Raw genomic sequence first — 13,486 nt, 5'->3', positions numbered from 1 at the left:
CCTTTAAAAACAAACAAACAAACAAACAAAACAAAAAAAAGCCCAGGGAGTGTCTGTCTGTACAGAAGCAACCAGTGGGTTGACTTTGGCCTACAGATTATTTCGGCTAACTCTTATTCTAGAATGGCTAATAGATGTTTGACAGGACTAAGACATTCTAAAATATGCATGCTCTGAAAACTGGTGGTCCGCCTTGGTTAATGTTTCCTTGGTAGTGTCTACCACCTTTGATGATATATATGAAGGGCAGGAAGGGTTCATGTAGGAAATGTAGGTTTGAACTAGGCAACCTCAACAACCTTTTCCAACCTTCATATCTGATTTTCTAGTCGATTATTGATTGAGTTGGATTTAAACCTACATGTTCAGGCTGGCTCGGTGGTTAAGTGCACTGACTGCTCTTCCAGAGTTCAGTTCCCAGCAGCCACATGTTGGCTCACAACCATCCAGGGATCTGAGTACCCCTTCTGCTGTGCCTGAAGACAGCGTACTCAAAGACACGAAATAAATCTTAAAACAACAAACCAAACCCTACATCTTCTAGGACTGTCAATAATAGGCTCAGTGGTTAAAAGAGTACTGGCTGCTCTTCTAGTGGTCCTGAGTTCAATTCCCAGCAACCACATGGTGGCTTGAGGCAGGAGGGTTGCCACGAGTGTTGGACTAGTTTAGGTTACATAGCAAAGACCCTACATCAAAAGTAAAAGGAGGACAGATGAGATGCCCTGGAGTGCTAAGAGTGTTCACCTCTAAGCCTAAGGAGCTGAGTTCAATCCCCAGGGCCTACTCCATGGAAGGAGAGGACCTCTGAGCTCCACAGTGTACATGCTCTCTCCCTCATGTCTTGCTAGGTCTCTCCCTCCCTGAAGCGTGCATGGGTCCACACACACTCAAATAAATAGAATTATGTTTCACATACACAAGCAAATGTAATTATTTACTTGGGGGAAAAGGGACGGGGTCTCACTACATCACCTTGCCTGGCCAGCAACTCAATATTTAGAGCAAGCTAGCCTTGAATTAAGAAATCAGCCTTCTCCTTCACTCCAGAAACACTTAAATTATCTCCAACAGTGACATCTTGGAAAAATGGACTCAGTCACATTAAGGGACTGGGTTTCAATCTTTTTATTAAAAAAAAAACAAAAAAACAAAACGGGCTGGTGAGATGGCTCAGTGGGTAAGAGCACCTGACAGCTCTTAGCTCTTCCGAAGGTCCGGAGTTCAAATCCCAGCAACCACATGGTGGCTCACAACCATCTGTAATGATCTGACACCCTCTTCTGGAGTGTCTGAAGACAACGACAGTGTACTTACATATGATAAATAAATAAATAAAACAAAACAAAGGAAGCAAGATGGAATATTCTAAACAAAGTGCTTAGGGTTTAACAAGATGTGTTGCTAATTTCTGGTTTTGCACAAATAAAGAGAAGAAAGGCAAAAAGAAAAAAAAAAGAAATCAGCCTTCAGATTGCTGGCATTAAAGATGTTTGTCACTATGCATGGCCCATAACTGTAATTTTTAAAAACCGTTTCTAGAGTTCTTTGTGGGGCTGTATAGTATAATGCATGCAAAGTATTTAACATATAATAGTGACATTCAACACATTTTCATTATGATCACCTGGATCCTGCCATCTACTTACACTTGTGGTTTACAAGCCCTTAACGAGTCAGTCTATTCAGATTCTTAGGCCTCAGGTGAGATAGCTAAATAGTTTACCTAGAACTTATTTAACTAGCTAATCATGTAGAATAGCAGTGGTATATGGTAAATACTGTATGTTTGATATCAGTAATACTGTATGTGTTGGCATAGGGACTGTAAAGACAAATGAAAATGTCCCAGAAGTTCTAGTGGACTGTCACTAATGGTGACTGTAGGCCCTGGGGATCTAAACTCAACCTGTCATGCTTACACAGCAAGTGTTTTACCCACTGAGCCATCTCCCTGGCCCTGTCGATAATTTTATTACTTATTTTATATTTATCATACTAATGAAAGTTACTTTTTACCCTTTCAATAACTATGTAATAGTAATCATTTGGACATACAGTAACGTTTAGAATATTGTAATATGATGTTTTTCTTCTACCTTTTTTCTCCCTACTTTTAAAGCCCAAATCTGTGGAATTTATAGAAACATCAGTATTTATACTAGTTTTCTGATAATAATCTATGACTTAAGTAGTTGGATTGTTTTACAGTTTTTTTTTGAAACCATACAAAAACCACATTTCTGCATTACCAATCATTTTGTTAGAGTATTTTTGAAGGACTTTACTATAATATACTTTGTTTGTTTTCAAGTGGCTTGCCGCTGATGGTGATCATCCATAAGTCTTGGTGTGGAGCCTGCAAAGGTAAGTACGAGTGTTTCATCCCAAGGTCAGGTTTCAGATGTACCAGAAATGGCCAAGCACTGCTGAGTGCCTGGAGCACTTCCAAATGTCATAGACAGAGCATCTTAGCAGAGGCTGGAATCCTTTACAGAGGGGCATAAACGGCTTAGGGAGGGAGGGAACCAATCAAAACCAGAGGATATTTTTGACTGTGGTGTGTATTCTTTCTGCCTGTTGTGATACCAGTCAGGTTTTATTTTTCACTGATAACTCCACAACTAGTAAAACCCTATTTCAAAAATGCAGCCGGGCATGGCAGCTCATGCCTATAGTCCCAGCTCTCAGGAGGGTGAAGCAGAAGCATGGGCACAGGTGTGAGGCCACCCTTGACAACAGAGTGAGTGCCTGTCTCAGACATAAGTAAGGGGCTAGAGAGATGGCTCGGTGCTTAAGAGTACACACTAGTTCCTCCTAAGGACCGGAGTTCAGTACCCAGCACACATAGCAGGTGACTTACACCTAACTGCCTGTAACTGCAGCTCCAGGGGAATCTGACACCTGACCTCACATTCAAGCACTCACATTCATGTACATACCCCCCCCCCTCCACACACACACACACACACGCACACGCACACATAAATAAAATGAATAAGAGGAATGTGAATGCCAGACACTGCAGTGCATACCTGTAATCCCAGCACTTGGTGAAGCAGGGGGATCAGAAGTTCAAGGCTAGCTTGGGTCCCACTGAGAGACTCTGTAGCTGATCTTTGCTACTTTGTGGGTTCTTTTTGCCACCACCCCCCCCCCACACACACACACCAATTTTACCTCCTATCATTAGATAGGAAAGGAGGGAGGGAGGGAGAGAGCCCTGGGTTTAGTTTCTTTCCTTTTGTTTCTTCTTTAAGCACAACTACTAACAAACCACAACCAACCTCACCTCTCAGGGCCTTAGCATTTCTATACCTCTGAAATGTTTCCAGAATTTCAGAGTCACACGATTGCAGAAATTATCTGCAGCTGGCAAAGCCATGCTCTGTTAGAACTCCAGGCAAATCATAGTCAGCTGCTGTGAAGCGGCCCATATCTCCACACCTGGGAGGAAGCACATGCTTGGGTTTTGTTTTGTTTTTTTCTTCGAGACAGGGTTTATCTGTGTAGCCCTGGCTGTCCTGGAATTCACTTTGTAGACCAGGCTGGCCTCAAACTCAAAAAATCCACCTGCCTCTGCCTCTTCCTCTGCCTCCTTTTTTCTTTTCTTTTTTTCTAATACAGGGATTAAAGGCATGACCTGGATTTTTTTATTTTAGTTGATTCTTCTTTAGTACCCATTTTATTTACTTTTGTTTTATTTTACATATGAGTATTTTTGCCTGCATGAGTATATGTGTACCACACTTATGCTTGGTACTTTCAGAGGGCAGAAGAGGGTGGATCCTCTGGAATTGGAGTTACAGATCCTTGTGAACCACCCTGTGGATCCTGGAACTCAAACTCAGGCCTTCTGCAGGTGCAGTGTTTTCAACCACTGACGCATCTATCCAGCCCAGCATTTTATTTATTTATTGTATGAGTGTTTTGTTTTGTTTTGAGACAGGGTCTCATGTAGCCCAGGTTAAACATACATTAGTGAAATGTACATATAGTGAAAGATGTCCTCAAACTTCTTATCTTCCCGCCTCTCAAGTGCTGGAATTACTAGCATATGTCACTATACCTGAGTACTGGGGATATAAGCACTGTGCACTTTACTAACTGAGTTACACCCCCAGCCCGAGACCCCATCAAAAACAAAACAAACAAACAAACAAAAACAAGCAGAAGGGGAGTTGGGGCTCCTCCCAGCACTCGGGGGGGGGGGGGGGACTGGAGCATGAGAATTCCAGTGAGGCCCAGGGGCTCCCTCCACCAACCGCTAGCATTGTGGTTCCTTTTTCTTTCTTTCTCTCTCTCTCTTTTTTTTTTTTTTTTTTTTTTGGTTTTTCGAGACAGGGTTTCTCTGTATAGCCCTGGCTGTCCTGGAGCTCACTTTGTAGACCAGGCTGGCCTCGAACTCAGAAATCTGCCTGCCTCTGCCTTCCAAGTGCTGGGATTAAAGGCGTGTTCCACCACGCCTGGCGTGGTTCCTTTTTCAATAGAAATTATTGAAACATAACTATAAAAGGCAAACAATGGAGGGCAGTGGGATGGCTTATTGGGTAAAGACATTTGCTACATAAGTCTGGCCTGAGTGTGGTTCCTGAAGCCCATGGGAAGGTAAAAGGAGAGCACAGACTCCACACTTGTCTTCTGACCTCCATGTGTGCTGTGGCACATGCAGTCACATACACTACAGTTTTATTTTTTATAGTGTTTGGAGGTCGGAGGACAACTTGTGAGAGTCTATTCTTCTGTGGTGAAGGTTACAGGGATTGAACCGGGGTCATCAGGAGAGGGAGTGGACAGGACACCCTTATCCACTCTCTTCAGCCCACGAATAGTTTGTCTTTATTTCTTTTGAGACAGGGTCTCACTAGCCCTGGCTATGTCAGAACTCACTGTGTAGACCAGGCTGACCTTGACCGAGATCCTCCTGTTGTCTCCTCAATTAAAGACTTGTACTACCACACCCAGCCCCTCATTGTCCCTATTTCTTAAGTTTGATGCACGTTGCAGTCACATAACAAAGTAAGTGCCAGAAGCAGGATGAGAATCTAGGTACCCAGGCCTGGTTTTATGGTTGTATTTTTTAAATTAAAAGCTCTTGTCCTACTTGCTGGTCAGTGGTGCACACGCCTTTAATCCCAGCACATGGGAGGCAGAGGCAGGTGGATTTTGAGTTCGAGGCCAGCCTGGTCTACAGAGTGAGTTCCAGGACAGCCAGGGCTACACAGAGAGAACCTGTCTCGGGGGGAAAAAAAAAAAAAAAAAGCTCTTGTCCTTATTTCATATTGTTTTTTTGAGACAAGGTCTATTATGTAGTCCCGGCTGGCCTCACAGAAGTCCACCTGTCTCTGAGTATGGAGCTCTGGAAATAAAGGTGTGCCACACCACACCCTGTGCCGTTTTGTTTGTTTGTTTTTTTTGTTTTGTTTTGTTTTTTTATTTTAATTGAGATAGGTCACAGGTTGGTCTTACACTCACTTAAGTTCAAGTTACCCTTCTGCCTCAGTCTCCCCAGAATCTGGTCTGCAACTGTGTGCCACCAGGCATTGTTTTTGTTGTTTTAATCATATTCATTGAGGACATGTATATTTGTATTCTTGTGGAGGCCATAGATCACCCTTTGGTGTCTTTTTCCAATTGGTTTCCACCATGTTTTTCATTTCATTTTATTTATTCTTATATGTGTGCTCACGTGTGTGCGGGTTAATGCTAGAGGACGCCTTCATGGGTTCAGTTTTCTCCTCCTACTTTTTCATGGATTCTGGGTCCAAGTCAGATTGCCAGGCCTGCATGGCAGTTGCTTTCACCTGCTCAGCAGTATTGCTGGTTCCTTCTCATTGGAACCTGAAGCTACCAGATTAGGCAAAGCTGGCTAGCAAGGCAGCCAGTCCCAGGGATCCACTTATTGCCGAGATTACATGCGTGTGCCACCATGCCGGGCTTTTTTGGTAGGTGCTAGGGATTGAGACTGAGCCGTCTTCCGGCCCTCAATTTTCGTTATTTAGACTTAACAACGTTTCCATTAGATGGGTTAATATATATATATGCTAATGCCTGACCCTTCAATAAAAGTTAGTGTTGTTTATGCTAATTAGTGTTTGGGTATGTTTCTGTCATTGCAAAATCTTTTTTTTTCTCTCTCTCCTTAGCTTTAAAACCCAAATTTGCAGAATCTACAGAAATTTCAGAACTGTCCCATAATTTTGTTATGGTAAATCTGGAGGTAAGACTTAAAGATGCCCTCCCGGCGTGGGGGGGCGGTGATTTTTAAGGTATTGTTTTAGGTTTATTATAAAGTGAAATGGGCAGAATGGGCTACTTGTGTGTTGTTTTTCTCTTGACCTCTAAGACTGAGGTTTATGGGGGAGATGTATCAGCCACCCAGCATTAGAGAGCAATGAGGAAGGGAGAACTTGAGTAAGTGACTAAAATTTGGAGTTTTTTCATCCTTAGCTTTTGATTGTGATATGTTTTATATCTTCCTATAGCTGTTCTATAGATAGTCATATGTAGAGGCTACTACTTCCTGCAAATTGTGGTTCAGTTGAGCACCTACTGGATGGTTGGCCATGCGAGGCTTTTATGTGCAGCCTGCTTCCTCGTGGAAGCATCTTTTATGTCCTTTATACAGGATCCAGCTCTTGTGATCCAGAATCTTAGAATATCAAGAGTTAGACTTGGAAGGGATTTTTTGGGGTCATTGGTATTGTTCCCATTTTATAGAAAGGCCTGAGGTCAGGGATGTGATCTTTGTTAACATGCTAAGAACCTAGTAAGTGAGCAAACATGATGCAGCTGTGCTCCCGTCCAGGCCGTGCTCTTCAGCACAGGTGTGGGATCATGTAGTACTTCACAGTGACGCTTCTAGACATGAGTCTCATTAAAGAGACTGTTTGCTAAACACAGATCCAAGAACCTTCTGAACACATTAACAGACAACATGGAGGTATTAAACATTTTTCCCTGTATAACTAGTGTATCCCAGTGCTAATTAAAGCAGTTTAAATACATGACCCTATTTAATCCCTGAAATGGGAACCTCACCACAAGCTATAAATTACTCTCTTTCCCATGAACATGATTTCATTACTTTCTGGGGTAAACTGGGACTTCACGTTCACAGAGGACAAGATGTTTCCAGTGAGTAACTCCATGTAAGAAAGTGTAGCCACGAGCTGGAGTGTAGCCATGACTACGTGGTTAAAAGCGTATGTTCCTGTAGAGGATCCAAGTTTGAGTCTCAGCACCCAAATGGTGGCTCAAAACCATCTATGATTCCAGTTCCAGGGGATCTGATGGCCTCCTGACGTCCAAGGGCATTGCACACATATAGTGCACAGACATACATGGGAGCAAAATACTCGTGTACATAAATAACTAGAAACAGAAGAAAGTGTAGCCACAGTGTCAGCCTTGTTCATGCACTCAGGGGGTCCTATGTGCTGGTGGGGATGGAGGTGCTGGGCGTCCTGCAGTGAACAGAACACGTTCCCTGTGGAAGTAGCATTCTATCACGGGGAAGCAGGTAAAATGGAATACATAAGATGGTGCTGAATGCTACGGCAAAGTTAAGGGTAAAGGAGATACCGTGACTCAGGATTTAAAATAGGTGTCTAGAAAAGAAAATTATATTTGACCAAAACTCAGAAACAGGAAAGGGAGTGAACCCAGGTATGATTGGGAAGTGTGTGTCTAGGCAGTCCAGAAGCCCAAGTTATGAATGTGTCTGTAGCTAAAGGCACCCAAACAAGATAGAAGATGAAGTTTGAGAACAGGCAGGGGGACATGGGCAGATCATGGAGCCTCCTGGCCTGAGCAAGCCTGGAATCCACTGGAAGGCTTTGGAGAGAGGAAGATTATGTTATCTGTGGTTTATATTTATCTTAACAGGATGAAGAGGAGCCCAGGGATGAAGACTTCAGTCCTGATGGGGGTTATATCCCACGCATCCTTTTCTTGGGTAAGGCTTACATTGGAGCTTGTTGGGTGACCCAGGCTCAGGTGTGGGGAGAGAGAAGTGATAAGCACTAGAACTGTAGTGGTGACAAAGGCACCTGTCCAACAGTCAGAAGCAAGGTGCTGCATGCCTGCAATTGTAGCACCAGAGCTTCATGTGTTTGAGGCTGGCTACAGAGCGATCCTGGGGAGGGGCAGGGCAGGGGTGGTGCTAAGAATCTGAATATGAGGATGAACATGCTTTCACCACGAAGTGTCTGCTTTTATCGGGCAAGATAAAGAATGTAACCTTGCACTGAGTCATTCATAGTCATTTGGACATCACTCATATATCAAACACCATGTAAGACACTACTAGAGAAAAACAGTTTCTACCCCTGGGTCTCTGTGCAGCTAACCCAGTGGGATAACAGAACAGATACATGTCTTTCAACAATTTTTTAATTTTGTTTTTTTCAAGTCAGGGTTTCTCTGTGTAATAACCCTGGCTATCCTGAAACTCACTTTTAGACCAGGCTAGCCTCAAACTCACAGAGATCCACCTGCCACTCTCTCTGGCCTCTGCCTCCTAAGTGCTAGACTAAAAGTGTGTACCACCATGTCCAGCTTTGTATTCCAACAATTTTGTGGGAGGAGAGTTTCAAGACAGGGTTTCTCCGTATAACTGGCTGTCCTGGAGCTCGCTTTGTAGACCAGGCTAGCCTCAAACTCTCAGAGATATGCCTATCTCTCTGCCTCTCAAGCGCTGGGATTAAAGGCATGTACCACCACTGCCTGGCTGTCTTTCAATAATAAGTTAGGATGACCATCTAATCTTCATTCAACATTTGGCCAGTCAGGTGTGGTAGCACAAATTTATGATCCCAGCACTTGGAAACTAAGACAGGAGGATGGGTCAAGAGTTCAAGGCCAGTCTCAGTTATATAGGAAGTTTTAGCTCATCCTAGAATACATGAACCCTATCTCAACAAATAAATAGACCCCCAAATTAATATACAGAAAAAATTGTGGCCAGTTTTAGTGGGTGATACAAATAGGAAATGTATAATTTTATTATCATCAAGCCGAAAAGGAACATTCCAGGAAGGGAATAGCATTTGCCAAGGTATGGGATGGAGGTGGTGAGCTATGTTCAAGGAAATCCATGCACTTGTTTATGATTGTGGCATGAAACTTCACATGGAGGGTGGTGAGCAGAGATGTAGGCTGCAGAGATGGGTCTCGTGTACCAACGGGTGTTCAGAATACTTTTCTGTTGTCATAACTGTGGTCTTCACACCATTTATCTTCAATAGATCCCAGTGGCAAGGTGCGTCCTGAAATCATCAATGAGAGTGGAAACCCCAGCTACAAGTATTTCTACGTCAGTGCTGAGCAAGGTATCATTCTGAGAGAAAGGAGGAAGGATGGTTGGTCATGGGCAAGGTCTGTGACAGAAACCTAGCTGTATGTGCCTGTTGGCTGAACATTGCCCACATGACTAGCTTTTGAGTAGATCCTACATTGAATACAATTGGGAGGAAGATAAAACTGAGCCTTTCTCCAGCTACTTAGACTCCAGTGGGAAAGCTCATTGGCTGGCTGGAAGCTGAAGGACCGGGGCTTATGAAGGTAGTTACTGGTTCCTGGCCTCAGTTAATACGTCAGAGTTGGATTTGATTAGTTTTGTTTTTTCATTACACCTATACTGTTCTTCCTGTAAGAATCCAGAGGAAGAGGAATACAGACTTCGCTGAGGAAGCCAAAGCAGTTTTATAGATGTTAAACCAAATGGACAGGCAGTATAGGAATTAGGCTCTGAGCCGGGCGTGGTGGCGCATGCCTTTAATCCCAGCACTCGGGAGGCAGAGGCAGGCGGATTTCTGAGTTCGAGGCCAGCCTGGTCTACAAAGTGAGTTCCAGGACAGCCAGGGCTATACAGAGAAACAATGTCTCGAAAAACCAAAAAAAAAAAAAAAAAAAAAAAAAAAAAAAGAGGCTCTGGCTCTGCCAAGATGGTGTAGGTAAAGGCACCTGCTGCTAAACCAGATGACCTGAGTTCAAGCCCCAGAACCGGTAAAAGGACAGCACTGACTCCTGCAAGTTGTCCTCTGACCGCTACACAGGTGCTGTCACATAGGAGTGCTTTACACGTGCACACACAATAAGTAAACATGTAATACAGAATAATAATCTACCCCTAGAAAGACACAAGGACATTTCCCACTACGAAAGCGGGTGTGTGTAGGGTAAGACTTGCTGGAAACACGTAGCTTGAGTCCGTCCCTAAGAGTGAGTTTTAGTGAAAATGGGAAAGGCACATATGGCAGACAGGGAATGGCCTTAGCCCAGTGCTGAAGGAAGGCTGGCATATCTGCCTTGCTTTTTGGTCTCTTGCATTTGAAGCACTGTTATTCTAGAGGCAGGGGTTGGAATAGATGTCCTGTGCTGCTAGTTGCTTACTAAGTTGCTGTGTGTCACCTATTGTGAGCCTGTCAAGTCACTGTGTTTCCTGTTCTTGGAACTCTTATTCCCAGAATAGGAAAGGGGAAGACACGGAGAGGTTCTATCTCTGCCCCTGAGTCAGGAGGATGCATCTGCCTCAGCCTAATGCAGGTTTTTAGATTGACATTAGATGCAGACTTTCCCACACGGTGGGCAGTGGGGCTGTCGGTCCTAAACACGTGTCTCTCAGATTCTCCTTCTGTTTAGACTCTTACGAAATTGCTCTTGTCATCCCTACACTAACACAGCCCAAAGGTGGGCACAAGGCTTTTCCCAGAGTCCTCATGGCTTAGTTGGTATGGGACTGGAAACATTTAAACCTGTCTTGCCAAAAATGTAAGTAAAACATAAAGGGAAACGACCCATGTGAGCTGCTTTTATAAGCATACGGGGTCTGCAGGATTCCCAGGACAGACTGGCTCAGCCCAGCGCCTACCCTGCCATTTTAGAGCTCCCATTCCCAGGCCTGCACTCACGTCACTGTCCTCCTGGAAGGACAAGTCAGTCTGTGGGGGATATCAGTGCAGAAGACATTTCACCCGCACCTCCCTTTCCGTACGCTTCTCCTATTTTTTTTCCCTAAAAACTTGGCTGTTTCCATTATTGTTGGTTAATAGTAAAAATGATTAAGCCCTTCAGTAAAGATCATTTCCTCTTGTAGTAGGCACATATGTGCGTGTTTACACACACATCATGATCAATGTGACTGATCATGGGGGCAGCAGGAGGGTGTTCCCTCCTCCCTGAGTGTCAAGTGAGCACGTGTAGCCGTGACAGGGGGTCAGCAAAAGTGCTAGAGGTTAACCAAAGTAACAACTAGCGGGTTTGTAGGTCTTGATATTTATGAAACACCTGTGTTATTCATCCTCTGCTTAATTTTTGTCGAAGTCCGATGGGAGTAGCATTCTCTCAAGGGAAAGCAGGTCCTTGACGCCAGGGCTGAAAACCAGAAGGAGATCTTGATCTTGTTCTTCCTAAAACATTTAAAGTCTGTGTTGTCACCGGTCAGATATTAAAGGCGCTCCACACTTCCCCACCCCTTACCTTTATTCCAGTTGTTCAAGGGATGAAGGAAGCTCAGGAGAGGCTGACGGGCGACGCCTTCAGAGAGAAACACTTTCAGGATGAGTTGTGACATGAATGAGTGTTCTGGAAGAAAAGCAGCAGAGAGAGAATCCTGAAGAATCACCCAGAACCGCTAAGCCACCAGAAACCATGCTTCTACCTACACTGGCAGGAGCTCTCACTGTGGAGAGGCCACTGACAGAAGCTGCTCTGTGGAGCCAGCAGCGGGGCCGACTGACTGTCACCTGCTCCCTTTCCTAAGTATCCATTCCTTTGAATGTAAAGAATGAAACTCTTTGATACTAACTTTGAGCCACTTGGGGATTAACTCCATGTCAGTATTTGAGTCTTTACCCATTTTCTCCTACTGTACTCAAGCTGAAGTGAAACAAATCAGAAGGATCTTTTCTATAGTGTACAAATTGCAGGAGTTACCAATTTTTAAAGGCGGCATTCTCCTTTTGTCTTGGTAATCCTCCTGGACTTCTCCCGGAACCCCTGTGCCTGCCCACCCTTTGCTCAGGCTTCCCTGTTTGCACGAATGCGTGTCAAGAATGGCTGTGCGCTGAGACAGCCCCAACTGGAAGCATGCTTTCCCTGTTGCTGTTAGAGAAACTCTCAAGTCTGCAAACCCTACATGAAGCCATTTTGTCAATTCACCAACTGTATTTTTGTACTGGGGTTAAAACAAACACAAGAGATAAAATATGTTTCATTAAGCTTTATTAAAACTTGAAATGGAAAGATGCTGTGGTGGCCTTTGGTTACTGAGCAGGGAAGAAGGGGTAGCTACAGAGGAGGATGAGGAAGAAAACTGGTCTAGTCTGTGCTGAGTCCTCTCTTAGGACTCCTGTTTCTCCAGCATCCACATCCAGGTGAATACCAGGGCATTTCCTTTGTTGTTATTAAATAGAATCTTATGTTGCCCTGGTGTCCTCAAACTCAAGTTCAAGTAATTCCCCCATATCAACCTCCTGAACTCTTGGAATACAGGTGAGAGCCACCTCCGCACATTTAAAGCCTGCCTTGCTGGCACTTTTATCATAGCACAGGCCTTTTCTCTCTCCTGGGCGTATTTGTTGTGACAGTCCCATTATTCCCTGTTACTTGCCTACTCGCCTGTGATATCCTTCTGTAGCCCATCTTCCTTGCCTTCCCCAGAGTGATTTTTTCAGAACACTAATCCATGTAATTCCCCTGCTTAAAACTTTCTACGACCTTCAAGATTTTTACTCCCATAAAAAAACTTTGGGCCTTCAGGTGGCCAGGCATCTCCTAATTGCTTACAAGGTGTCACCCCATTTAGTTTGTCCTTAGTCTCCTAACAGCCCTGAGAAAGGAACTATTGTAACCTTTATTCTACAGGATACTTGTGGCTTTTGTGTACGTGTGTGCATCTGTGCATGTGTGTGCTGTGTGTGTGCAGGTGCTTAGGGAGTCAGAAGAGATCATCAGATCTCCAGGAGCCTAGAGTCCCAGGCAGCTGTGACCTCTGGACGTGGGTGCTGGGAACTGAACTCATTCTCTGGAAGAGCAGCAAGTGCTCTTCACCACAGAGGCATCTCTCCACTCCTAGTGCTGTGTGGGGTGTCCCGTTCCCCCCACCCCCTTTTAAGACAAGGTTTTACCGTATCATCCTGGCTGGTCTGAAACTATGTAGACCAGGCTGCCCTGGAATTCAGAATCCACCTTTGCCTTCCATGTGCTGTGATTGTAAAGGTGTCTGAGTCCACATACACACTAGATTCTCACCACCAGGACCTAATTGCAAACTCGTGCCCCTCCTACCACCTTACCTCTACATTCTGAGGTGACTTGTTGAAACAGGTGGTTTCAATCTGGGGCCCAGAAGATCTTTTTATACATGGGCACAGAAACCTTTCGGTGAGTCAATTTCTGTATCTTTATGCTCCGAAAGATGATTCCCCCCCTCAAAAAAAGTGAATTGTAGAATTACCATGTGAGCCAGCAATTCCACTTCTCC

At 44.3% G+C, this 13,486-nt stretch overlaps 1 protein-coding gene across 1 annotated transcript in view; it reads left to right on the top strand.

Annotated features, from left to right (window-relative positions):
- The window catches only part of Txndc12 (thioredoxin domain containing 12), a 28,316-nt gene extending 16,070 nt beyond the window's left edge, over nt 1-12,246 (top strand). Inside the window, exons 3-7 of the mRNA XM_021161089.3 lie at nt 2,315-2,367; nt 6,147-6,220; nt 7,888-7,957; nt 9,249-9,332; nt 11,493-12,246. Coding sequence (XP_021016748.1) covers nt 2,315-2,367; nt 6,147-6,220; nt 7,888-7,957; nt 9,249-9,332; nt 11,493-11,572 — 361 coding nt within the window. The 3' untranslated portion in view covers nt 11,573-12,246. The remainder of the gene's footprint in view (nt 1-2,314; nt 2,368-6,146; nt 6,221-7,887; nt 7,958-9,248; nt 9,333-11,492) is intronic.
- Nucleotides 12,247-13,486: the final 1,240 nt, after the last annotated feature.

The sequence above is a fragment of the Mus caroli genome, unplaced genomic scaffold (assembly GCF_978045245.1).
Source record: "Mus caroli unplaced genomic scaffold, Mus_caroli_1 scaffold_6, whole genome shotgun sequence".
Classification (NCBI taxonomy): Eukaryota; Metazoa; Chordata; class Mammalia; order Rodentia; family Muridae; genus Mus; species Mus caroli.
Note: the sequence above shows the minus strand (reverse complement) of the source record. Positions and strands in the feature narration are given on the sequence as shown.